The sequence below is a fragment of the Psammomys obesus genome, unplaced genomic scaffold (assembly GCF_907164565.1).
Source record: "Psammomys obesus unplaced genomic scaffold, mPsaObe1.curated_primary_1811, whole genome shotgun sequence".
NCBI lineage: Eukaryota > Metazoa > Chordata > Mammalia > Rodentia > Muridae > Psammomys > Psammomys obesus.
In genome coordinates, this window is record NW_026585895.1 from 23002954 (window position 1) to 23030125 (window position 27172).

Consider the following 27172-nt stretch of genomic DNA (forward strand, 5'->3'; position numbering starts at 1 on the left):
TTTCTTTCTTTCTTTCTTTCTTTCTTTCTTTCTTTCTTTCTTTCTTTTTTTTTTTTTTCCTTCTGAATTCATGATTGAGCTCCTGGCTCTCTGTAGCAGACACCTGGGACTGTTTTTCTCAGAAGTTTAATTGAGCATTTAAATCAGAGAAGCCCTCTGTCTTAAATCTCTGCTGGCCTCCGGAAACCCCCAGCTCTCGTCAGTCATCCAGAGTTAACTTTTAAGCATACAGCAAAATAAATTTTAAAACATGGCTGTCTTTGCTGATCCTAGGTATAAACTTGTTTTTTGTTTTTTTTTTTGTTTGTTTGTTTGTTTGTTTTTTTTTTTTTTTTGGTTTGTTGTTGTTGTTTTATGAATCCTGCTAAAATCTTGCTTTTGCCGTTTAGTTCTACAGTTGAGAAGTCTCCGGCCAAGATCTGTTCCCTTTTTCTGGAAGGTGGGCCACCCTAGGGCCTTCCCACCCCTGATTTCTGTGGTTCTCACATAGGTTTGCATGAAAATATCTGCTGTTTATGGTTCTTCCTGCTCCCCAGAGGCTGTCTTGCTCGACTTGACCTTCCCTCTGTGTTTATGCCTTCTCTGATTAGGATTCTGCAGACAAGATTTTGTATTTTTATTTAGTACTAAGGTGGTTTCGTACTGAAAATTCCTCACATCCCTCAAAGGATTGTCCCCTCTACAGTAGATCTGGCATCTCATACATTTTTCATAGGTCTTGTGTGGTAAAGGTCATCCCAGGGCATGCTATGAATATTGGTGAGTTGCATTCTTGATTTGATCTCTTCTTTCATGCTATGCTTGTCTTTCCTGTGATCGGCTGGCCTTCCGCAGCAGGGCTTCAGTTGTAACTGACCTTCAGGTCTGCAGTTGCTTTTCTTGCCAAGCATTTTCCTTCCGGAAACTCTGGCTCCATGTCCAGCTGTGTAAGGCACAGTTCCCTGTACAGTGTGTATGCGGCCCCTTGCAGCCATATAGCACAAGTGGAGGAGGTGGTTACCTGAGTTTGCCTCAGATAACTGAAATGAAAACTGGAATGTCTTCATATATACTTAATATCTTCATTTCCTAGACCAGTTTTCTGGAAACCATGAAAACTGTCAGAGTGAAACATAAAGCCTCAGAAAATCTGTGTGAACTTGATTGCACCTAATGCAAAATATTCACATACTGTATCTCCTCCTCAAATCCCTACTATTTCTTTTACTAAATAAGTAGAGAAAGTATTACCAATTTAACTATTTAAGGTAGTGGGAATGCATAGCAGCCTGGGTAAATCCCTCCTGTCTTGCCCTAGGCCTTCTTCATTAACAGACTTTCCTGTTAAGAAGATGGCATTTGTGCTTTGTCTTCCTTCCTCTGTCCGACCACACAGTTTGATGAGCTAAGGCAGATTTTAGGAAATCCCTTTTTCCTGAGGTGCCCTTGACAAAATAAAGCAATAAGTGAAGGCAAGCCAGAAAGCTCACATCCTAAGCGTCATCTGTGAGCCTCTCTGGTCGGGATGGGGTTATGGTTGTGTGGGGATATATGGGGTCTGGCCATTTAGCTGTAGGTATACACATGGGGGGGAGAGGGGCATGTATTTGTATATGAGGGTTTTCTCCTCCCCTAACCATTCCAAAATAACAAGGGGGATTTGACTGACTGTCCACATTTTTTGTTCCTATGAATGATTCCTTTTAAACTTTAAGATCAGTTGTGTCTCCCCTCACTGACATATTTTATCTTGGGCATCTTATCCCAAGATAGACCAAAGTGACCTCTCTCTGAATGTCCTCAGCATCCGTCCTAGAGACATGAGCGGTGACAGTCTGAAGCATGCAACTCCAAGTGGAATTGCTTTGAACCTATGTGTGGTTGGTGACCCAGGTTTCTGGAATTGTCAACATGCGTGGCCTTTAAACTCCAAAGCAAACTTCCTGCCCTGCGTCCTTGCTGCCTGTCAGCTGTGTAACCCCAAGCAGGCTCACTCTGCTCCCTGGGTTGCACATGAACAAAGTGGAAATCGTAGGCCACCTATTCAAAGGTTGTCGTGAAGATTAAATTATGAGACAGTCACTCAGCATTCTGGGGCACAAAATAAGAGCTGTGTTAATATAAAGTATGCCTTTGGGTTTTTCTCCCACCTGAATTAACCATGTTGCCAGCTTCCAGTGTTTCCTTAGTTTATCCTCATTTCATGATATCTGTTCGTCTTTCGAAGTTTGTTATCACTTACAGAGTTACATCATTCCCTATTGTTCTCAAGGAATGCACCTGCGTTTAAAGTAAACATAAGCCATCCTCCTATATTCATGAGCAGTATATGGCCTTCTCAAATGTAATGTCTCTTTTTCTATTTACATAAGCACATATTCTTGTTATTGGTATATATATATATTTTTTTTTCCATTGCTTTTTCAGCTTTAATAATGGCCAGAATATATTCCAGGTCGAGCACAAACACTGCCAGTACCTTAAATTTTTGAAAGGACCAGTAGTAAGAGATACAACCGTGATCGCCATCTGTCGGTGGTGGCTGGCGTAGACTCCCATTTTCAGAGCTCTCTCGTAACTTGGAAGAGGGATTGGAAAGCCTGGAAGGGAAAGAGTGTTGTGTGCCCACGTTTGCACGTGCAGGTCACTTACAGCCTGTAAAGATGGACCTCCACCATGTAGGTCTAGGACTTGGGGTGATTTTAATTTTGTCAACCTAACAATCTGTGTTCGAATTCCAGTAGTATGTTGCCTTTGTAGTGGTTAAAATAAACTAAAAAGAAAGGTATAATTTTGAATGGAGAAAGCTATGTAGACAGATAATTTTTTTAATTAAAACTAGGATATATTTAATTTTATTCATGAGTAGAAATGGAGGAGAAAGGAGAAAGCTGTCTTGCAAACTAAAGAAGCTGTAGCCCTTTCCAAGCAGCTCTTCAGCCGTGTCCCCATGAGCAAGTGGGTATAAATGTGAATTCTGACTTGTTATACTCTCCCTTTGAAATTCTAATTATTCTGCTGCCACGTCTCTTAATTACTCTTTATCCTTTTTCTGCCAGTGCTTCCTCTGAAGTGGATTAGCTCCTCTTAGCAAAGAGTGTTATAATCAGGGTAGCAAGGGCTGTGGTCTGAGCCTCCTTACTTTGAAGTTGGATAAAACCTAAAGAACCAACATAGGGCACATTGGTTTCCACAAGGTCCTACACCTCTCGTTCTTGGGTGTGTTCCTCTTCGGTGTTCTTGGAGTGTGTATTCTGCCAGTCAAGAGCCTCTATTTTCCCCTGTACGGTGGACATCTCTTTTCCTTAATGATTTAAAAGAACAAACAAATTAAGCTTCAAATGGGAACAAGAGAAGCTGAAAGGCTCGGTTCCTTTATGAATCTGTAACCAAACATCTGTTAATCTTGTGAGTGCTGGTGATTGGCAGTAGACTTAGATTAAGTTCTAAACCCGTAACACCCCCTTACCACCACCACCCTCTGCTGCCATCACCCTCATTAAGTCTTACTGCAAGCAAAGCTCTCAGGGCAATGGTGACCATGTGCATTGTGCTGAGTTGACAGCATGGAGCTGCTTAATGAAAGGGGAAACCCCTTAACACTCTTCAGTGGCTCTAGATAATCCCCTCGGTGTACGCAGGAGGCAGCAGGCCGCAACCCCGCTGGCGGAGTGGAAGCCTTTCTAACTTTCTGTGAAGTCACAGTCTTTCAGCCCAAGCCCACGAGCTGATGAACCACAGTGGAAAGTAAAACTGGTACATTTCAGAAATGCCTCTTCTGTTCCTTTTCCCCCTTGTCAATCATGTGTTTTTTCAGGCTAAAGACAAACAAAAACTGCATGGCCTTGAGGGGAAAAAAAAAATCTGTCACTACCGAAGTGGGAAGAGACCAGTCTAGACCTCCCAACTCGTTTCCTAGCTGAGCTTATGAGGGACAAATGGCTTCTCACAATCACTTCCTTAGATAGGTTGCAATGAAAACTTAGATAACATGAGTTGTTGTTTTGGTTTTTTTTTTTTTTTTTTTTTTTGACTTTGGAAATTTAGGCAAAGTCTTTAGTCCTAGGCTCAAACCATGATTTTGTTTGGTTTGGTTTTTACCATTTACAAAGATGGGCATAATAGTAGATTTTGAAATAAGGAAAATGCATAACGTATGTAACACACCACACGTAACATCATTGTATGGGGCGTAGCTCTAAGAGCCTAAGTAGGAATTTGGTAACTGTAATCCCCTTTATTATTTCCTCAGTGAATCAATGAGACAATTAGGGCTGGCTTCTGGGAAGAAAAGATTTGCACAGGTCCTTTGGGATCAAGACGAGTATGGGATGGGCATGTGTAAAGTGGTTGAGGTTAAATGTATGCAGCAGAGGTCCTCTTAGAAGGATGGGTAGAGGTGGTGGGACTCCTCAGTGCTTTTAAAATAAGTCTACGCAGGGAATTTTGGAAGCATCGAAGGCAAAACTCAGCAGGGTTACTGCTTGCATTCAGGAATGCCTGTGTTGACACAGTCTCCTGTAACCTTAGCTTGTTGGAAGACTGAAAAAGAGTAAAAGTGCTTTTGAATAAAGAGGAGATGGAATATGTGTTTGGGGTGCTTTTGAGAATAGAAATTAGAAAGTGATGGACATGAGGCAATTTTTAACTAAATACTTGATATCTTATTGTCAAGGCATATAAGTAGAAAGAGGTAAAGGCACAAACAAAAGCTCTTGCAGAATTTGTGGGGGAAAAGTCAGGAAAGAGAAATGGCATCATAAAAAAAATTAATTACAGCTGTATCTCTGGATAAATGTCCAAATAAGGCCAGAGTCAAGGGTCAAATAGTAAATTTAAAGAGGGAGGCAAGGAAGTAGACTGGATATGGAACCCGAAAGGGGCCACTGAAATGTTAGGAGAGCCAGCCCTGTGGGTACTGGTTCCCCTAGGTGTCAGAGTGAGCTGCAGTGTCACAGGCAACCTAGAAGGCAGAGCTCTGCAGGGCAAGAGGTGTGGCGGGGGCCGTTACCCTCTTTCACCCACCCCTCCGTCTCCACATCTTTGCCATCATGAAGTGTTGAAAGCGGCAGCAGGAGGGACAGTGCCAACTCCTGACCTCCTCCACGTCCTACCCTGTGTCTGACAGAAGGCTGTCTGTCTGAGAACTCAGGCATCATAGCTGTGGTGTGACTCTCAAGTCCCTTGCTCTAAGCTGGGGTCCTGCCGGCTTCCCCTGCCTCGGGGAAAAGTGAGGGTGACAGAGTCTAAGAAGTGCTTTCATTGAAGACTGAGTGGCTGGAAATAGTGAAGCCTGGGACCTTGGAAAGTGAGTGGCTGCTAGAGGGTCCTCCTTCTGTCTGTCTTTGTTTTTTAGCATTTGTGCTCCTTTACAACTGTTTTTGTAGAGTTAGTGATCCATGGCAATGTTGTTAGAAATGCCCAGTGTTTCTTTGGGGAATTGAAGGTGTTTGTGCTGCATTATGCCTCGTGGATATAATTATCATTTGAACCTTAAATTATCTTTACTTTCATGCCTAGTTAGAACTCATTTGACTACATGATTATACAGAGTGGAAGAAGGGGAATTAAATGGACAAGAGAGGTGGCTCATGCCATTTGCCTCTTTCAGACAAATGTATTTCAGCTGCTTTCAATGTACGAGTCTAAGTGTATAATATTCGGGGTGGTGTGAAGTGGGATGCAGAATTCTTTGATTGCCTAACACACTTGAGACCCAAGTTTCTTTTCTCTACCTCCTCAGTGCCTCGGTGTGGTTATGACAGGCTAGACAAGTGCTCAGGCACCCAGCTCCCTCCCAGCAATAAGACTCATTCTGTTTTTTAGTCCTCAAAAGTCAGGAATGAGAAAGGTGTAAGAGAGCAAGTTTAAAAATTTGCAAATTACCCATCAGGAAAGTGGAATTTTAGAACTTAATGTGTATACGTGAGGAAATTTGGGCCCCTGAGTCATGAAATAGGTTCTGCACATATCTTTAAAGTTTATTTTCATTTTAAATTTTTAAATACTGCCTTTTTCAAACTTTCTCCTGAGTTTTTAGAAAGCAAATGTAGGCTTCAGGGCTTTTCCTCGGGTTCTGCACTGAAAGGGTCTGGGGTTAGAATCTGTCTATATGCATATACATATATATTACATTTACTCTTTAGCAGCAGTGCACTAGATCAGAGTATTCTAGATTTTTCCTCTCCCCCAGTTTCTGAAATTTAACCACGTTTTTCCATGCACACCATCATGTAAGTGATGATTAATCCCAGTTTTGTTTTGTAGTCTCAACTGTCCACCTTATACACATGGACATGCTCACTCTTGCCAACTAAATAGTTATTACTGAGCTAGAAGTGATATTAGTAATATGTGTGAACATAGAAGCCTTTGGCATAATACATATATACCTGCCACCCAACCTATGGCCACACAACACTGTTCACTGAACCGGAATGAATAGAACAATACAACTCTCCCACTGTCTGTATTTCATAAAACCTGTGTGGGTCGTAGAACTGTGGCCTCGTATTTGGCTTTGTAGTTGGCCACAGACGTCATATTACCAGAAGGGGGGATTTTTTTTTTTTAATTTTGTTATTTTTTTTTGTTTAGAGTGTATAGTGCATTCTTCCACTGAAGATTGTCAGGAAACTACCTGTTCGTCAAAGCTAAACATCAAACTCAATTCAGAGCTTCAAAGGGGAAGCCTGGCCATTCCTCTTTTTAGTTTAAAGTTCAGAATTCTCACTGCATTTCTCCTTAGTAAAGAACATCTTGTACTTTAAAGTTTGCAGATGTTTAAAAAAAAAATAATGTGTGTTCTTTGGACTTAGACATGAATAAGAGTTCCTCGTAACTTCTTCTTTTCCCCTTTTGTTTTAGATATGGGAAAATAGTTTCCACGAAGGCAATTTTGGATAAGACAACAAACAAGTGCAAAGGTATGTATGTTTTCGTGGGCAGTCGTTTATTCAGTCATGGCTGTAGAGGGATGATGGAGTGGCCTTAGCTTTCACAACTAGCCTCATGGTATTAAAAAGCAAATCTCATACGGCACCCAGTTTCTGTCTTGCACAATGTCAGCATATTGCTTACGTTTGTTTTGTCCCCGGCTGAGTTTTGGCTGGAAACCCAACAGCTAGCAGTTTGCCAGAACTCAGGATTTGGCGCCATTAGAGTTAACATGCAAAATACGAGTTGGCTTTCAGCCCCTGCCTTTAAAAGGGGGAGCAGAACTGGAGAATAGCTTTCCTTTGCTGAGCCCAAGGAGATTAGAGCTGCTTACTGAAGACCATTGGACTGTACTAAAGAACTGAAAAGATTACATATTGTGTAAATTGGCTCTATTAATTAGAATAGAGTAGTTTTAAGCAGTACTTAATTACATGTTTCAATACTCCCGATTGTTCTCTGCTGAATGCCTGTTGACAATATTGGCGGCGGGAGGAGAGAGCCATTTTCACTGACCAAATTGTACCAGGGAAGGGAGGTCACGCGCCCCTTTGAAATATGCTGCTGCATTAATTTGATGCACTGACCTTCAGTTTTCCATGCAATTAGGATGAGCTCATCCAGCTCCTTGAGCTGCGAGGGAAAGCGTCTAGAGCAGGGCAGCGCAGATGCTCCATGCATCTGACTTTTAATGATCCAGCATCTTAACAATGGGCATGTGATTTCTAGGAAAATGGAAGAATGGAGTCAGCTGACTCTGAATCTAACTACTGACCCTGGGAATTGAAGCAAGGTTGACAGAAATAGGCAGAGAAGGCAAATCTCCTCGTTAATTAGACCCTGGGTTTTCAAGCAGTGGTGAAGGGGCATTGGCTTAGCAATGAAAAAGGCAGGGCACATAAATGAAGCCTATAGTGAGGCCTCCGCTTGTAAGCCAGTCCTTTCCTTTAATCTAGACTTGAAGTGTGTCATTGTATTCTCTCCTCTTCAAAGGGCCTAGATTTAAAGGAGCTATTGTGGGAAATAGCTAAGCCCGTGTTTAATCAACATGGCATATTAAGGCAGTTTTGCCTTAGGACAGTGAATAGAGTGTGCTTTATGTAGAATCGTACCCAATAAATATTTAAAATGAATTAAACCAGAGACAGTCAAATGCATGCGGAAGTGCATGCACTTAGTTGCCAAGATTAGTCTTATTTAACATCAATAAATGATTTGGGAGATCAGAGACAAACAGGAAAAAGAAATGTCTTATTTTTATGGAGAAAAATAGGCACTTGCCAAGCACAAAGCAGGAAGCTGATCTCAAAGTGAACTTCAAACCATGAGAGAAATAACAGCAGATAAATGGTTTTAGCCTACCATCCTTCCCTCCCATTCTTCCTCACTCCAAAGGAATCTGGTGTGGCAGTTCAGACTGCTGAAAAGTGGAGCAGCCAGGATAAGTGGGGGAGAACCCCTCCTCCCGGTTGAATCCCCCAGGACATGCATGCCACACCAAGGGACACCACTGTACTCTCTTCTCCAGTGGCTGCCTCCTTCCTAGAAGCCAGAATTCTCCTGCATGTTCAGTGAGGTCTGGGCAAGGGCACGCCTAAGAAGAAACGACAGCTAATCTCACACTACCACATGCAAAACTGCACAACTAGACAGTGCCCTTGGCTAATGTGGAGAGACTTAAGAGGCTTCTAGATAAAAGTAAGGGTGATTCAGAGCTGATGGTCAGTCCAGCAAGTCTCCTGGACACCTTCGCATCAAGCTGGTCTTGGGAGACACTGCCCAGTGTGGGGCCAGGCTTGACCCCTTCTAAGATTCTCAGTCTCACTAGCTTCCAGGCTGGGTAAGGGATATGGCGTATAGGTAAGAGGAGAAGGTGATCAAGAGTGGGCTTATAGTCAAGCGGGCAAGAATGAATTTGTGGAGCGGGAAAGTAATAGAGAGAAATGAGAAGTAAGTAACAGTCTGGTTCATAATCCAGCCAGGGAGCGTGCTACCTATGGTAACTTGCCATGGCGTGTGTGTGTGTGTGTGTGTGTGTGTGTGTGTGTGTGTGTGTGTGTGAGATTTTTTTTTCCCACATATGATAGTTTGGGTGAAGATGCATAAATTAGTAACGAGATTAGAGAATTACTAAAAATAAGAAAGACTATATTAAATGCAATTTTTAGAGATTAAATGTATTCAAGAAGTTCACATATGACACCAAGATATCTTAGAAGGTCATGAAACTTTTTCACAAATGTATTTGGTGGCCTCTCTTTTGGACAAAGTTAAGCTGAAGAAAATAAGTCTGAATAAGATGCATTAGTTATTGAAGATTCAGTTGGCATTTTTTTATTTCAATTTTTGTTAAAATTTAGCAAACAAATGGGTTTTAAGTACTTATCAGTAATGTCACAGGCAGGTCAGGACAGGAAAGCTCACAAAGGATTGACTGAGAAACTGAGTTATAGATGAGATGAGAGAAAGTGAGAGAGAGAGAGAGAGAGTGTGTGTGTGTGTGTGTGTGTGTTTGTACACTATATGAAAGTCAGAAGATAACCTGTTGGTTTTGGATCTCTCCTTCCACCATTTGGGTCCTGGGGATCAAAGTCAGATCATGAGGCCCGTAAGAAAAAAAAAGGGGTAGGAATAAATGAGACTGATAAAGTGCGGACAGAAAAGTTTGTCTTATCACAACGAGCCTGTGTCTGATAGAAGCCGAAGTCGGAATGAAAAAGCACAGTCCTGCCCATTGGAGGCAGACATCAGTAAGCAAGATAATTGTGATTTTTGAAGGCCCTGATGACTTAATCTTTGGGGAACATCAGCAAACCTGCACGTTACATAGTAAGCCTCACCATCAAAGACAGTGGCTTCCCTGTTCTTAAAATGAAATCTAATTAATCCTATAGACCCACTATACAACTTTAGAGGTCTTACCTTTACTTGAAAGTAGCACAGATAAATGGAAACCACATAGTTACATGCTTAGCTGTTGTGTTTATCTTCAGGAAACAGTTAAGAATTCTTAGGGTAGGATCCAACAAAGACCAGAAAAGCACACTGACAATGACTGAATGCAACACTTGTGTATTTCTCTTATTAAGAATGGCCCTGCTACACGTGCAGATTACAGCTCCAGTGCAGTAAGTTGTGTCATAGTATAGATGTTGTGCTTAGTGTAATGTATTGGCAGTGGCAGAGTTGGTGGAATAAGTTTACACCAGGAGGAGCTGCATCATTTCAGGGCAGCAGGCTGTTCGTTTATAAGCTCCAGAAACCGTGTGGTATGAGGAAGACAGGAACAGAGCTTTCCTGTGTATCCAAGAGTGATGCATATTAGCATAAGCCCCGAACATGTTCAACCTATCTCCTAGCCTGGCAGTTGGGGAGTGCTTTCTGCCTTAACTGAGATCAGCTGCCTTTTGTTTTGTTTTGTTTTCTTCTTCTCAACCCAGCTATTTCTGTACTGGCTAAATCAGACTAAGCCCCTCTCGGTCCAATTCTAAGTAATATAAAGAAGCCTCTGCTTGTTTCAGCTTCTGCCTCCATCTCTCCTGAAACAGCCACTTCTGTAATCGATAGTCTGTTCCATTACAACTTACTTTGTGAAGAAGCAGCTTCTGAGGCTAGTGCTGCCACATGGCTGTTGAGTGTTCCTGTATTGCTTCGTTGCTGTATGCTTGCACAATGCTCTCAGAATTACTTTTTCCTCATAAAATCTGAGGACCAGTGGCAGGCCAGGCTCCCCCACTTCACAGACGTCCAAACAGTACCATTCTCTTTCAAGTGACACTTAATTAAAATCAGTTAGAGCCAGGTGTGGTAGTATATCTACTCATGAGGCTGAGGAGCTATGCAGGTCCAGGGTAGCCTGTGCCACACAGCAAGACCATGCCTCAAGCCGAAAATTTAAATAAATCATGTTCATGTATGTATTCGCATATATGCACACATGTATAACAAAGACATACATCTATACAAAAATAAAACTTCCTAAGTGACTTGAGTTCAGAAAAAAAGCTGGTATTTGGGCCAGGCTCCTAGCTAGTCCTTCACATTGTCCTAAGTATCCTTAGGTGGTCCTTGGAGTTACTACAGTGGAAACTGGTTGTTTTCAGGCAGTGACTTCTGATGGACCTACAAAGGCTGTGGCTGTTTGCTCTGTACTGTGGCAGCCCTTCTCGCTAGTCTGCATCTTTGGCATCTGTGGACATATTTTTCAGTCCTACCCACCTCATCCCTCCACCGCTTAATTTCCGGTTTTGATTTATTGTGGCCTGGAAACAGAAAAGATAAGTTCATTTACAGTGTTTGTGAAACCACAGGTAAATGAGCTCTGTACAGAGCCTTTTTTAGGCAGTTATATGTTTTCTATGTTGCATGTCGTTAAGCTTCATACAGACATGGTTACAATATCTATTTGAGGTATCTGGAGGCATTTCCATTCTTGCCTGAATTTTGAAGGGAGCTACTGTTATTTTAGGTAAATGAGTACTTTTAACTAGAAGCTATTTGAGTATCAAATATTTATACTTACTTTAACTTGGAAATCTAAGAGATAGCCTATCGAATGTACAATTTTTGTTTCTGTCACTTTACAGCTCGGTCAGATAGCTTCATCTTTTTGTTGTATCCTTTAAAAGTTTGTCTCAAAACACTCGTAACACCCCTTTCCTTTTTCACCCTGATTATCAACTTAAGTGTCAGGTTTTTCCTATTGATACCTGAGAAGACCTTTAAGAGGACAAAGCTCAAATCTACGCTCGCCTCAACCCCACCCCTACACACCTGCTTTTAAGTGATGCTTTGAAGGACCTGAGGAAGCCACGGTACCATGGCTATGGATACCTGTGTGCCCACAGGACACATCTGCTTCTGTTGCCTGTATCAGAACCAACATGAAGTTCTTGGGGTGGTTTTGTTTTGTTTTTCTTTTCTTCTAACACTTGTGTCCTTAAGAAGAGTGTCTTTTGCATTTTAGGTTATGGCTTTGTTGACTTTGACAGCCCTGCAGCAGCCCAGAAAGCTGTCTCCGCCCTGAAGGCTAGTGGAGTCCAGGCTCAGATGGCAAAGGTGAGTGGACGCTGTGTCTCCCTGAAGGTTGCTGTCCCTCCATCCCTTCAAAAACTGAGGATGTACTCGGGTTCTCAGCAATAGCAGTTACACAAAGGCGTTCTTCCTCACGGTAGTGTAAATAAAAACAAAATAGTATGTGTGTGTGTGTAGAAATGTCACAGCGAAACTCGTTTCTTTGTGTGATAAACAGGAGATTAATTTAATAAGGGAATTGGGGGATGGCTGATTGGTGAAGTGATTGCCATGCAAACGGAAGGACTTGAGTTCAGATCCTTTGCAGGCATATAACAAGCCAGGCCCTGAGGAGCGAGTGCTTCAGTAGGCTTTGCACTGGTCAGGGAATAGGAGGAGGTCCAGGCTCAATGAGAGATCTTGTCAAAAAAAAAAAAAAAAAAAAAAATGAGAGCTATTGAGAAGGGCATCTAATGTAAACCTCTGGCCTCCATACTCAGACACACACAATTAAAGACAGAAGGTGAACATAATGTCCTCTTTTGAAGAGATATATAACTGGCTCACACCTGGATTTATACAAATGAGAGGTTGGCTATGAATAAATGCCATAGACGCTCTTTTACCTGTATAATAGTGAGATGCCTTTTACATGCTGATTATTTATGTAATATGAGTCTGTCCTTTGGTAATTTTATATGGAGTTTCTTCAAGACTTGTTTCTGGTGAACATTGATCATTCTAGATGAGAAATATTGCTGAAATAATCCTCCAAGTGAGGAATATGCCTAAGTGCTCAAGGACTATAAAACGGAGACCATATGGTTCACGCTTCATAAGCATTCTTGCACAGTATGCATGGATTTTAATTACTGCAGGGCATAATGCTTTCTCTGAGCTGTGTTCTCTTTTGCTAGTTTCCTAGCAAGGTTAAAAACCTAAAGAAGCCCTGTCTAAACACCCCCCCCCCCAAAAAACCTGTCTAGAATCCAAGATGTCATCACTTAGAAATGTGACTGGATTAAATGACGAGTCTATGTCTTGTTTCACCTCCAATTCATCATCAAAGTCTGGATAAATGTGATGAGATGGCCAAACCAAAAAAACTTCCTCACTGCCAAGCCTGACAGCCTGGGTGTAATCCCTGGAACCAATATGGGAGACGGGGAGGACTAACTCCTGCAACTTCTCCTCTGATATCAGTGAGCACACTGTCGCGGGCGTGTGCAGACACATCCAGATTTATAAGATGCTAACATCCTTGGGTGATTTCATGAACTTGGTGTGGTGAGTTTGGCATGGTGAAAACCATTGATCCAGTGTAGTTACGGTTCTAAAGCTAAAGGGACTACGGGTTGCTCACCTCCAGCCTGCTTTCAGTGTACTCCCTGTGTAGCTGAGGATGACCTTGAACCTCTGATTCTTTGTCTACTTCCTGACTGCTGGGTTTACAAACATAGATAGCTTTCAAGTAAGCATATTTTTATTAAAAAGAAGAGTCAGAAACGAGTTGATCCCTGAAGCCCCTTACATGTTGTGTTCAGTAACTCGAATTTCATTATGCACTAAAAGCATCTCAGAGTCACATCATCTAAACCAATACTTATGTCCTGGTCTTTATAGACCAAATGCAAGCTTGCACCTAATATAGTGCATTTGTGAAGATAATAGTGGGGTTTTTTCCCCCTCTGTATCAGTTGTTGTGGCAAATATTTTCAAGCCTAAAATTTGGCTGTATGCTATTTCAAGTCTTCTTTTCAAAAGAGCAATAGTTTTCTATTACTGGGCTTTATGAAGTGCAGAGGAAAATTATTGGGGACTGTCCTTGGCTACTTCTGAATAGTAGCACATGATCACTCCCTGAGGAACATTCACATGTGTAGGAATGAAGACTCATGGGAGTTCAAGGACCATGAGGAAGACATAGATCACCTACAAAAACCTGAGAGCTAAATTAGCTGCTTGAAGCTCTACAGCTGCAGTAGCACACTGATACTTTGAAGACAAGAGTCAGCACAGGTAAAAGTTTTAGGGATTCATAAAAGGGAGATTGCTTTTCTAAAGTAATGCTTCACACATAATCCTCACAGCTTGGCACCACATTGGCCATTGTGTATTCTTCACCTCCAAGTAAAAGGTAAGACAAACAGAAACGGGAAATAGAAGGCACCCTGGTTTCCAGATGACTGGCCACCCTGTGATCAGTGGCCAGTGTTGGTGTTGAAAAGCGGTGCGTGTGCCTAGTGGACCCAGGGAGCCTGCACTGCTTTCCTACTGTAGCATGTTTTCTCCCGCCCTGCAGCGTGGGTGTGACTAGACTGTGATGAGCAGCACCTCCTTCACTCTGTGCATCCTAACTCCCTCCGAGCAGCTCCTCCTTTCTCCCTGGATAGCATTCGGGAGTGTTCCAATGGCTCCTGCAGCTACTCCCATTTCGGAAAGGCCCGTCTCTTGTTTTTTTTTTTTTTTTTTTTTCACATCTAAAAGCCACGAACTGTAACATCTCCTTCAGTCCGTTTACAACCATTCCTGTGTGCATCCATGTTGTCCAACCCCATTAGACGTGCGGTTTAAGTAAGAGTCTTTTGGGGAGACCATTGTGCTTCAGAAGCAACGTGTAGAATGCAGGGTCATATATAGAGGTTTCACACTGGCTATTGTTGGTTCCAAGGAGGCCATCGCAGCCAACATTGTACTTTTTTGCTGGTAACTGTATTGACTCTTTGATCATCTAGAAGGTTTGATCATCATCTGAAGGTTTCCATCCCAACAGTCATTTATTATGTGCCTATATAGGCCACATATGATGAATGAGCTTAGTTACGTTGTAGCGAAATCTAATTTCATTTGAGAAGGTTTCTTGGGGTTGTGACTACTATTATATATATAGCATATAGTATATAATACACTATATATATATAGTGTATATATATGTTTTATATATATTATATATAGTGTATTATAATTTTTTCCTTAGCTAAAATAATGCAAAATGTTTTAACATTTGATTAACATTTTGAAGCTAGACAGTTTTCAAGAAGAGATTGGTAATGTATGGTGTGTAGTACTTCTAATTTAAATATACAGTCATATTTCACAGTAACTCTGAATGTCGGGTGACAGTGGTGAAGTTTCTCTTCCCCCGAGTCAAGTGCGCTCCATTGGCATGTTTGCAGCATGTGTTTCCACCCAGTCTTTCTCAGCTCCCTAGCTGTGTTTCCTAACCCCTTCAGAGTTGAAGCAGTAGCAAAGGATGGGAAGGTTTGTTGGCCTAACAGTGATGTGATAATCTGGTGTTTACTTCTCCCCTGGGCAATACACTGATGTTCTTTCTCATAAAGCACTCTGGGAGTTTTTTCTAAGCTCTCTCCCCAACCTACCACCCTTCCCCGACGCTAGCCTTCAGCCGTACTGATGAACTATGTCTCCCTGCCTCATAGACAGCCTTCCTAGAGAACTCTAACTCACTCTGGAACCGCTCTGTGTGGTCACTTCTTTTGGATTTTTGAGAGATCTTACCCCATAGCCCAAGGTGGTTTTGAGTCCAGAATTCTGCCACATCTGCCTCCTGAGTGCTAGGATTATTCAGTGTATTACCGAGCCACTTTGCAGGGAGTCCTACCTCCCATCTACCTTTGCCAACAGTCAGTAAGAGAGTAATTTACTTCCCAGCCCTTCTGGTGGGCCCTTTCGATCAGCTTTCTCCTTTTCTGTTGTTCAGCTTTTGAGTCACAACATAGACCCATTGTATACAGCAAGCTGGTGGGATACAAATCAAGCTTTGTGTCAGGTCTGCTGACAGCGCTGTCGCTCAGCTGGTAATGAGAGGGTAGCCGACCACACGTGGAGGCCCAGAACATGGCTGCCTTTCTCTCTACATGAGGGTCGTTCTCGGCCTCTGTGTCTCTTCTAGGCAGATAAGCGCTGTGTGGTCAGCCGTCCATCCTAATCCAATTAACTGCCAAATTCTTGCAGTCTTTCTTTGGGTTGTCTGGTTTCTCCACATGCATCCTGGGAGCACCAACACCCATTGTCAAAACTGAGTTAGAAAGAAGCCTGTTTATTATGAACCTATTGAGAAGTACAGAGACCTTTATAGGGTTCTTCCCTATGTACCATTCAAGCCCTGTAATACGAAGGAGCATAGTATATTAGACTCTGTTTGGAAGAAATCTTCACAGTGTGTTTACTCAAAACAGGGTTGGGTGTAGGTTCACGCTGTAGGTCCTATCAGTGATGCACTCAGAAGACAAGCATCCATGAGGGTTAAGAACAAGCCCCACTCAGGGACGTCACGGCTTCATTCTGCAAGCTGCGTAGGGGACATGATTCTCCATCTCCTGTGGGGAGGACCAGTACGTAGGTGCAGGGATGGTGGCTGTGTGCCGGAGGACCTGGTTTTCTCTTTCATTTTATCTTTAAAGCTACAAATTACGTTTTAAATGCCAGCAGATACCTTGTTGATAAATTTGTGGGTTTGAGTATCTGGACTTAATCCTCTTATGCTGGTGCACTCAAGGATTACCCAATGTCCTTCTTTTGGGGAGAGGATTTTCATAAAGGAAGTTTATGAAAAGTCTGTCTTATGTGGTTGTGTTATAAGGAACCAGTCACTGTCTGCTTTGTTCTTGTGAGTGAATCTGGATGCTGCAATGTATTCGAGACCCACAGATTCAATTCTTTTCCTCTTGTGTAGTCTGAAATATCGAAAGGGAAAGGAAGGGAAGGTGGGGACGTACCAGGTACCTGGGCTGAGGTCTGTGCCTACAGATACTTAAAACCGAATTTCAAAACTGTGAACTGAGAACACTAAGCCTCTCCACTCGTGCTCTGATATCCACAGCCTTTCTCGGTACTTGCCATGTGGTGGGCATGAAACGTTTGCTTTACTGATTAAAAATAGCAACTAATTAAGGGAAGGTCTTTGTTCCAAGGTTGACTAGACACTGGGAATCCAGAAAGGGATGCTTGGAAATTATGTCCATGGAGCAGTACCTTGACTAAACATAACAAACAGAAAAGGCCTTGGACCCCTTGGAAAGCCTGTGTATGTGAAGCATAACAAATGTTTTAAATGTGCGTCTTCTTCTCAAATAAAGGACTCGGGTTCTAAGCCAGGTGTGATACCGCATGCCTATACCCCAGCAACGTGGGAGTTTGAGGCAGGAGAATTACTGTGAGTTTGAGGTCAGCCTGAGCTGCACAGTATGTTCCAGCCTAGCCTGGCCTGTACAGATGTGAGACCTGCCTCCAAAAGAAAAAAAAAAAAAATCAGATTCTATTAAAAGAAACACAGACAACTGGCTGAAAAGGTGTAAGGCATGAACTCTGCGGATAATCCGAGATAGAGTTCTATAGGCCTTTCTTTGTCACCTCCTGAAGCTGCCTGGGGGTCAGCAGACCCTCACGGGTGGTAAGCCTGCACACTTTTTCAACAAATAAGCAGGCAAATGAGCAGGAAATCAGTTCCCCTTAGCCAGAGGCCTACCCTGCTCTGAGCAGTCGGCAGTCACCCACCGTCAGCGGCGATCTGCTGGTGGGTGAACCTATTCAGTACAAGAGAAAACAGATGTCTGTTCCTTCTGCCAAGTCCCTTTCTTGCATTTTAGGAACCATTCCACAAGCACAGGGAGGGTTTTGTTAATTTCTTTCAGATGGTGACTGAGTGCTTTACACCATGCGAGACCTCCAAGCCTGGCTTTTCTACTCAAGTGAGCATTAGTGCCATTTAGCCCTCTCAGAGCCAATGTGGGGACCTCTCTGCCATGTGGTAGAAAAGCTCCTGAGCCCCATCTCTGCCGAGGGACATAAAGAGGCCCATTGCACCCACTGTTCCTGGCTACCTATAATTGACAAAATAACTTTTTCAGACACAGTAATTTATTATTTAGACATAATGAAACAGTTAGGGTTGTGACTGATTTTAAAGAGACTAAATTAATCTTCATTGAAAACACCACCAATTACTATAAATGCTTTATGTCCCATTTCCCATGAATATATGCAGTAATGAGACTTCATGGCCATTTAGAGGATTTGATTGGGGGGAGGGGGGTGTGGCTTGTGCAACCAGCCTGGAGTTTCATCCCATTCTTTGGTGTTTTAAGTTTATGTTTGGGGATTTTTTTTTTCTCCCATTGGTAAACCTTCAAGTTAAATTAAAACTATCTATAAAGTGTGTAATTCTTCCATTACTATTTATCCCAGAAGCAACTAAAATGTATATTAGAAAGTATTCATATCTACCTTGTCAGCTCCCTTTTTTAAAATACTTGAATGTGTAATATTCTGTGAGCGTGCTTGAATATGTTATTGAAATCTTCATGACATGATTTCGAAAGTTGGAAGGATTTTAGTGTGCACTTCTTAGTAACACACTTAGGTCATGACAGCATATGTCTGTCTAAAAAGTATTTTCATGACCTTTAATTAGCTGGTTCCTGTGTCACTATGGAACTAAGCGTGATTTAGGAATCTTAATTATGTCCCTACCCTACTTTGATGCCTCAGAAGCCTTCCTCTTTTGCAGGGTGTGGCAAAGGTGACAGTCCCTCCTCTATTCTGTCCCAGTCCACCTCTGAGGAAGGAGACATCTCTAAACATGGTGCTGAGGGCCCTTGACAGCCACGTAGTGGGATCAGGTTACAAAGCTTGTCTTTCAAAAGTCAGATTGTTGTAGACACCCCTGTTGTGGGGTGGGGATGCTGAGATAGGGTCTCACACTGTAGTCTAGGCCAGCCCAGAACTCACACTGTAGCCCTTCAGCTTACAGCTCAGTGCCGGGGCAAGGGTATGTGGTCACTTTCTTCAATGTTAGCATTCCTGGAGTGCAAAAGAAACGCTTAACACAGCTGATAAAATAGGGCCAGACTTGATAGGGAGCACTTTGAAGTCTGGTTCGGTGTCTTGACTTTAGCTTGTTCTCAATGCCCCGTGTTCTCTCTACACAGTTATTCTCTCATCCTTAATGAGAGCCTCCATCCGTCCTCCCACTGTGGTTTGCATAGCAAGCGTTTTTGCTCACCTCTATTGATCTGATCTGAAAGCTGCTAGAAAATGGGACTTGGGTCATGGGTGCTTTGTCGTGAGAGTCTGGGACGCACGGGATGCATTGGAAAAGCCCTTTTTCTATGAAGCTATTTTCAAGGAGTGGTAACCTGGCTTGTGTAAGTTTCCACAAGTAACAAAGCTTCAGAGATTTGGGAGGTTGGGTCCAAAAAGAGACGGCTCATGGCGGAAATGTGCGATTTGTTGGGTATGGTTAGTAGAGGCAGCAATTGAGGTGGAAATGCAGGGTAGGGCTTCCCCTTTTACCTCACTCCGTAGTTTGAAAACCCTAACACCTGAAGCCAACTTTATTAATGGTCCTTGTATTTTTGAAACACTGCATGCGTTATTGCCTACATCTGTCAAATAACATGGCATGTTTTCAGCATTAAAGATATAATTTATCTAACTGACAGTAAGATGCTTTGCTCATCATCAAGTTAACTGGTGGTACCATAAGATGTTCTAATCTCGGCTAATGCAAAGATAGGTGCTGTTTTGATTAGCTTGTGAATTAGTTACTGTTGAGCATCTTGAATGTTCTCATTTTTTATTGGACCTGCGCATAACATACTTTAAGAACCTGGGTTCAGGTACATCTGGGCTCCAAGCCAGTCCTCTATACCTTTGGCCAGGGTATATATACATTGTCTTTTTTCATATCTGAGCCAGGAAGTTCTAAGCCAGGTTAGTATTTGTTGTCCATACTTCTGTCTTTGTTAACTTTAATTCTTGAAAACACTGGGACATAAGTCATGCTGTGGAAAACTGAATTACTTCATTTGTTTATCCATCCATTTCTTCAGTCATGTGTGGTACCCGAGATCAATGCTCATTCCGGGCAAGAGCTCCAACAGTGAGCTGAACCTCAGCTCCAGGTTATCTTAAGTCTTAAAACGACTTAAGATAGAGCACAAAGGGTCAGTGCTTGTTGAGAATTATATGAAAGGGAAAATTTTCATTTCAGGTTTAATTAATGCTAGGATATATTAGAAAGACTGTAAAAATGCAAACAGGCATACTGTGTCACATATATCTTTAGGACACTGTGTACTTCAGAAATCGAGGGAGCCATAATGAGGATATTATTCTGTTGCCAAAGGCTAAGACATCAATTAATGACTTTACCAATAGTTCTTATTAAAGAGATGTCAACTCATGCCTTAATGTGTAAAGATAAAATTGGAGGACTGGAGATACTGTTCTGTGCTAGGACACTTGCCTGGAAAGCTCAAGGCTCTGGGTTCATCTTCGCAACTAGCAGCAAGGGAAATGTAAGATCAAAGGAAAAGCTGAAGGGAAGGGTGTGCCAACCCCAGGCGCACAGGTGAATTTTGACTTAGGAAATGTTCTCGTCAGGTAGGCTTTCCCGGGGACTTGCATGACATGCTCTTCATATGCACTCGCTGTGGTCACTGCTCATCAGAAAGTACAGTCATGTGTCTGATTCCAGCTGAGACCCTGTAACGAAAGAAAGCTGAGTGTAAAATGACCTGATGCCAGTGTCAGACTTGATGGGCGTGTTAATCGGGCCGAGCATCTTGTTAAAACGAAGCTTCTGCAGGTGCCCCATGGGTGTGAAGTTCTACATTTCTCACCCAGTACCTGGCAGGCACAGCCTGGTGACCTGTGGGCACGTGACAGATCACCCTTTGTGGGACAAAGATTGACCCAACATTCCTTCCCTGTCTGTTCTCAAACCTGAGATTTGCTCTACCCTTTGCTGTGGCTTACAGTTTCTGGTTGGAGTTAGAAGCTGTCTTTCTCTCTCTGGTTGACCTCTATTTGAAGTAGACTAGTAGCCCGGGGGTGGTTGCACACACCTCTACTCCCAGCACTCTGGAAGCAGAGTCAGGCAGGATCTCGTGAGTTCGAGGCCAGTCTGGTCTACAGAGTGAATTCCAGGACAGCCAGGGCTACACAGAGAAACTCTGTCTGAAAAACAAAACACAAAAGAATGGAGCCAAGTACGGTGGTGTAGACATCTCTAATCCTGACACTCAGAAAGCTGGGGATTGTGGTGTATCGAGGCTATGTATCAAAAAAAAGAAGCAAAGAAAAAGTAAAGTAGTGTGGATTCTGCCGTAGGGAAGTGGAGGGAAGTGGTACCCAGCCTTCACTGGATTCCACGCGGTTGGTCTAGAATCTTCCTTCCCTGATCGCTAAGTTGAATAATTCGCAGTAATAGCCTTCTGTGTAACGATGAGCCCGAAATGGACTTCTGAAGACAGCAGTAGCTGGTTAATTTTGGAATCACTGCCCACTGCTGGGAGTCGATTCGTGAGAGCATCCTCCCCAACTCGTACAGACCAATAATGTCGCTTCCACATCTGCTGAGGATGGCATCGGGGACCATGTCTGGCCTGGGCAGGTTGTTCAAGATTCAGACCCAAGTTCCAAGTGTCCGGGGTGACTTGCTTGTTCGTACAGGCCCCACCTCACTATGTAGTGCTTGCAGGACTTGGAGAGCCGCTGGCTGAAGAAAACGGTGCTATCGTGAACACCTGTCTTGTGTTGGAAAGTGATAGATGGCTCTCTGTTCTGCCTTAGCAACAGGAACAAGATCCTACCAACCTGTACATCTCTAACCTGCCGCTGTCCATGGATGAGCAAGAACTTGAAAATATGCTCAAGCCCTTCGGACAGGTTATTTCCACAAGGGTCCTCCGTGATTCCAGTGGGACCAGCCGTGGTGTTGGCTTTGCCAGGTGAGGATGCTGCCTTTCCTTATTAATTGTAGTAGGTGTGCTGAGTCACTTAGAAGGTGAAAATGGCCAGGGTCATGGGATCCAGTTGTACTGTGGACTTAAAAATGCGTGTGCCTTTACATACAAGTTTTTTTTGGGGGGAAGTTTTGTGCTCCCCAAACCAGGCACTCTTAAGTACCCCGATAGCTCGTGGCCTGAATTATCCCAAGAACAGTGACCCTGGACACATGGTCCTGAGAGAGTTTGATTCATTACTCCAAGATGTTTGTCAGTTCCCACAAGTGAACAGTTCATAGGTAAATCAGTATCTTTTTGTCACAGAAATTTGATTCATAATAACAGATTCTAGCTAGGTTTTTAAACTGAGTATCTCTTAACTCTCAGGAAAGAAAAGGGAAAATAATACCAACCACGTCATCAACTTAGCCGCTGTTAACAGTTTATGATTCTTCGGGTTTGTTTTTTAATGATTGTTCTAGGTATACCTGGAGCACCCTTGCCATTCCTATGGAATCTTTATCCCCTCCTTTCTAGAAAAGATACTTTAGTGGCTGAATTGGTTTCTAGGGAATTAAATTAAACTGAAAAAGCTTTGATTTGTGGCAGATTTATAATCCTACAGCCCCCACACAAAAGCTGATTTTACAGTGGATTACATAAGAATGTTTTAGCAGTGGGGCACTGACAGATAGTATCAGCAAGCATTAAATTATTAACTGATGTTTGGATGGGAAAATGCTGACACTTAGCTATACAAATGACAGTTGCATCTTAATGCAAACTTGTGATTTCAACAAAGCATTCATTACTGAGGGACCTTATTGTTGCCTCGCCATTAAGTTATAAAGGCAAGCGCTGCAACTGGGTTCTATTGGCTTTTAGTCACTTGTCTAGAATAAAACCAAATACCTTTCTAGCACACACTTATTCATTCATTGGTGAAAAGGCTCCAAGCAAGACATTTGGTGGTCCAGAGAAGACATTTGATGGTTTAGCCTCACGCCGTCCCTCTGTGGTATACTTCTGAGCACAGATAAGTGTATCACCCCACAGAGTCCAGTGGCATCCTGTTGTTTTTTTAACACCTGTCACTGCCAGATAAAACTAAGGCGTGGCTGAGTGGGCAGGAGTATGGGGCATTCTGAGTAGATGATTGAATGCTTCCATTGAAGAAAAGCAAGTCAAAGTAATTATGTCCCTAGAACTGCTTCTTAAATGTTTTTAGTCACCCGTACATGTAAAATTAGGCTCCAGCTTTTTCTTCCACCTTCAAAGTTAAGATGGCAAAGTACATAATTAAGTTCACTAATTTAATTTTAACCCCAGAGCAAACGTTAAAAACACATAAGGCACATCATCTGATTGACACCAGCTATTACCACGATTCTTGTCTTATAATTTTGTGAATTTATAAAAGACCATCTTTAAAACAAAAATTCTAAAATGTTTTTAATGCAAAATCGTGACTAAGTACTATGAGTTAATTTTTAATTTCCAACAATTAGAAATTTGATGTGACTGCTATGAGATACTCTGCATAGAATTTATTCTGTCTTTATAAATCAGACTGTCCTCTGGATTCAGTTATTTTACTGTAGAGATGCCAAAGCAATAGCTTAAGCCCTTTTTTTGTTTATTTTATCTGTGGTTTTCTGCTAGGTTTCATTTGCATCTTAAACCTAATTGTAAGTCTCCTAACTGCTGTGAATGTACAATTTATGATTATTTTTTTTTTATGACTAGGATGGAATCAACAGAAAAATGCGAAGCTGTAATCGGTCATTTTAACGGAAAGTTCATTAAGACCCCTCCAGGAGTATCTGGTATGTTGTTTACCCAAAGTTTTATCAACCATCTTATATCACCTGTCTGTAACTTTAGCACACAATGGCTCTTAAGACCCAAAACCTCTCACCTTACTCTTTAAAAACTCACTTGTTTGTATTGGCAAATAAGATTCACACGTGTAGGGACCACGAAGAGCTGGAGTGTCACCTGAAGTAGTAAGGAGCCGACATGCAAAAGCATCGTAGAATTGATCTTCCCCACGACCACACATAGCAGTGAGAGCTCAACATCTTTGTCTTCAGAGTGCCTGGACCTCAGCTCCTGTGGCCTCTGTGTACACTCAGCTTCGGTCTCTTCCCTGTGTCATTCTGCCTAAGTTGTCATTAATCAGAGCCACACCTCAGGAGCACTTTATGCCAAGATAACACCCGAACTTCTGATCTGAAGTACGAGGGACTCCTCCTGTTACTGTTGAGAATTGCTTTCTTCATCTGTTTCCTGTCTACAAAATCTGGGCTGTCTGCAGTGCTTTCTTCAGGGGCAGCCTCGGTTTTCTGGTGCACTCACTGTTGCTTTTGCCGGCTAGATGAACACTAAGACCGGAATAGTCCGAGTAGACCATTATAACTTCCTCTGTGCCACCACAAAGATTAGCCAGACTCTCCACACTGCCACTGATATTTCCTGCAGTTCCTCAGGCTCCCCAGCATCTGCCTTTCTCCCCTTCACCTACCCGTTTATTTGAGCTCAATAATCAGGGATACACTCTTATCAGCATAGGAAGCTCACGTGGCAGGAACTTGCATCCGCTGTCAAGGGCAGGGAGAGAATGGATGAGCTTGTGTCCATTTGTTTGTACTTGCCTTGATTTCTCTGTTCTTATATAGTTTAGAACCCTTTGTCGAGAAAATGGTGCCATGCACAGTGGGCTAGGTCTTATGTATCAGGTGACTTAACTGGACAGTCCTCCAGGCATGCTCAAAGCCATTGGGACTTTCCCCCAGGTAATTAATTGTAGATTGTGTCACATTGACAAAACTGTCACAATTAGAAACAAAAAGTTGTGAGTATATCTATAATGGACTTTTTTTTTTTAACCACAGATTTTAGTGAACAGGAGTGTAAACTACTTTATGCCAAGATTTTTTTCTTTTTTTCCAGAAGAAGGTACCTATTTGTGTTTGAAATAGTCTTGGTCTTTGTGATCTTGAAGTGAAGTCCCTGTCTGCATTTTCTTGAGACACCCTTAAAAGGGCAGTCTTAGTTCCCGTCATGCCTCAGTTCTTACCAGTTTGTTATCTTCTCCTGCGATGCAGCTTAAATTCCTTTGGGCAAGCATTCTGTTTGCTAGGGTAACTGTGACAAAATAGCACCAACAGTAGGGGAGTGACTCACCATCCTGGGGGCCAGAAGGGCAAGCTTGGAGGAATACTGGAATTCCTGGAGGAATAGGGAATTCCAAGCCGGAATCCTTCTACGGACTATGAGGAAAGGGTCTGTTCCAAAGATCTCTTTGGCTTGCAGTTGGCTGTCCACTTCCCATGTGTCTTCTCATCACCTTCCCTTTGTGAGAATGCCAGCCACGATGGATTAATGGCCCACCCTAGTGATGTCGGGGTTTTTTTGTTTTTTTTTTTTTTTTTTTTTTTTTTTACTTAAGTAAGTAACCTTACTTAAGGTTTTGACTGTAATAGGTCACAATCTGGGCTGCCAGAAGTTAGAGCTATAGCATGTCTTTTTAAAGGGGAGGGGTGTGTAAGGGAACACTAGCTCGTGGCTGATACCTTCTGTGCCCCGTCATCCTTGACCCGGACACTCCCTTTCCCCCCTGTATTACATTTGTGACCAACAATTCTGATAGACTTATACACTCTTGAGAGTCTGGTCCCTGCTTCCAATGGGTTTCAGTCATTCATCTCTTCTTAGCTTCTCTATTGAGTCTCAGTCTCCGCGTGTCCACTGTCTCCAAAACTAAACCTGTTGCCCTCCCTCCTCAGTAGAATCAGACACCTAAGTGAGAAACCCAGACCTGGCTTCCCCTGGCCAGCTCTATCCTTTGCCTCTCCCATTCAAGTCCTTGACTTTTCTTCTGAACTGTCTCTGCCCATTCCTTTCACGCCTGCTGTCACTGCGTGGTGTATCCCTCGTATCTCATTATAGCAGCCTACCTATGGCTTGTTCTGTCTGCCATGTCCTCCCTCGGTTTGCTTCCTAAATATGCAAAGAACTTCAGACGAAATGCACACTTCTGTTGGACTATGCTCTTACACCCATCACCTCTGAAGGAAATACCCAGGATTCCCAGAATGACACTGTAGACCATGCTGACCAGAGCCCTTGCTCCTCAGTGCTGTTCCTCCATTCCTCCCTTCTGGCCTGAGTTCTCTCCTGTGGCTCCTACACCTTCATCTCTCTGCTTCCCCTTAGCTTTCTAGACTGCTGAGAGTCTGTCTTCTCCTGTGGGGACCTGCTGTGACCGAGCTGGGTTCCATTCTGCCTGGGGAACCCCCAGAGGGTTCACACTGCCATCACCACACTGGCGGTTTATTAACATAAATGTCAGTGCCATTACACCGGAAGCTCCTAGAAGCAGTTTTCTCACCTCTGTATGTTCACGCCTTGCAGCGGTTGACTTATACTGCGCAACAACCAGTGTTCATTAGTTTTGAATAATTTCACTTTGCCATAGCACCAGAACGACGGCAGTGGCTCCTTACAGGGTAGCATGTGGGGAAGACAGACGTGCCTTCGGGTTTGCAGTTAGTCCCGGTGCATCCCCTGCCAGGAGGCAGTGGCTCAGAATTCAGAAGCCAGCTCACTCACTTTGCTTTGAAAGAAAGGCACTGATACTGTTAGAACAGGACAGAGAAGTGCCTGCATCTCCCCCCCCCCCACACACACACACACTGTACTCTCGGGCTTCTTGCTCGGCAGGCCTAGGGCATCAGCTTTCTGCTTGTGGGTCTGGAGCAGCAAGCCTCTGTCAGCTGTGTCCATCTCCTTAGAACATCATTGTCTGCCTCTGCAGACAGTGTCCAGCAGTTCTCCTCTTGCTTGGGTAGAGGTCTGGCGAAGGCTCTTTTCACAGTGCTCCTCCAGTCCCCTGCTCCCTGCTCACTAGTATCTCACTAGTGGTAATATCAGCTACATCGGCAAAGATTATCCCGGATACCTGTGGGGAACAGTCAGGTCCTTGAGCTCACCCTGAACCATGGTAGCCTCTGTAATAAACAAACATGTAGGAATCCAGAGGAGGAAAGTACGCTATTTGGCCAAATACATCTTTGCCCCTAGAGTCTGTCCAGTACCTTTCATATGCAAAAAAAAAAAAAAAAGAAAAAGAAAAATGTATTCCAGAAGTAAGTAAATCCTGTGGATTGAAAGTGAGTAACATAAAAGATTGGTCAGACCCCACCTCTAATGGCAAGAGCGTGCATGCGCCCTTGTTTGTCAGCTGGAACACATCCAGAGAGCATTGAGGTGTGTTGAAGTCAGGTTCATTCCACTCAGGAGTCACTGAAGTGAACTGTCCACGGGTAACTGTTGTTGGGTCCATATCCTCCCAGACTCCATCTTTAACTGGGTGACTGATGCAGATGATAAGAGAATTACTTTAGTTTTTTGTATGCAGTTCCATTTTGTTTCATAGAGGAAGTGTGTGTGTGTGTGTGTGTGTGTGTGTGTGTGTGTGTGTGTGTGTG

General features: G+C 43.0%; 1 protein-coding gene across 7 annotated transcripts in view; it reads left to right on the forward strand.

Annotated features, from left to right (window-relative positions):
• The window catches only part of Rbms1 (RNA binding motif single stranded interacting protein 1), a 212540-nt gene that overhangs the window by 161384 nt on the left and 23984 nt on the right, over positions 1–27172 (forward strand). For all 7 annotated transcript variants that reach the window (XM_055600165.1, XM_055600169.1, XM_055600167.1 and 4 more), the window contains exons 3-6: positions 6847–6905; positions 11882–11973; positions 21526–21683; positions 23427–23506. In XM_055600165.1, the coding sequence (XP_055456140.1) occupies positions 6847–6905; positions 11882–11973; positions 21526–21683; positions 23427–23506 (389 nt within the window). The remainder of the gene's footprint in view (positions 1–6846; positions 6906–11881; positions 11974–21525; positions 21684–23426; positions 23507–27172) is intronic.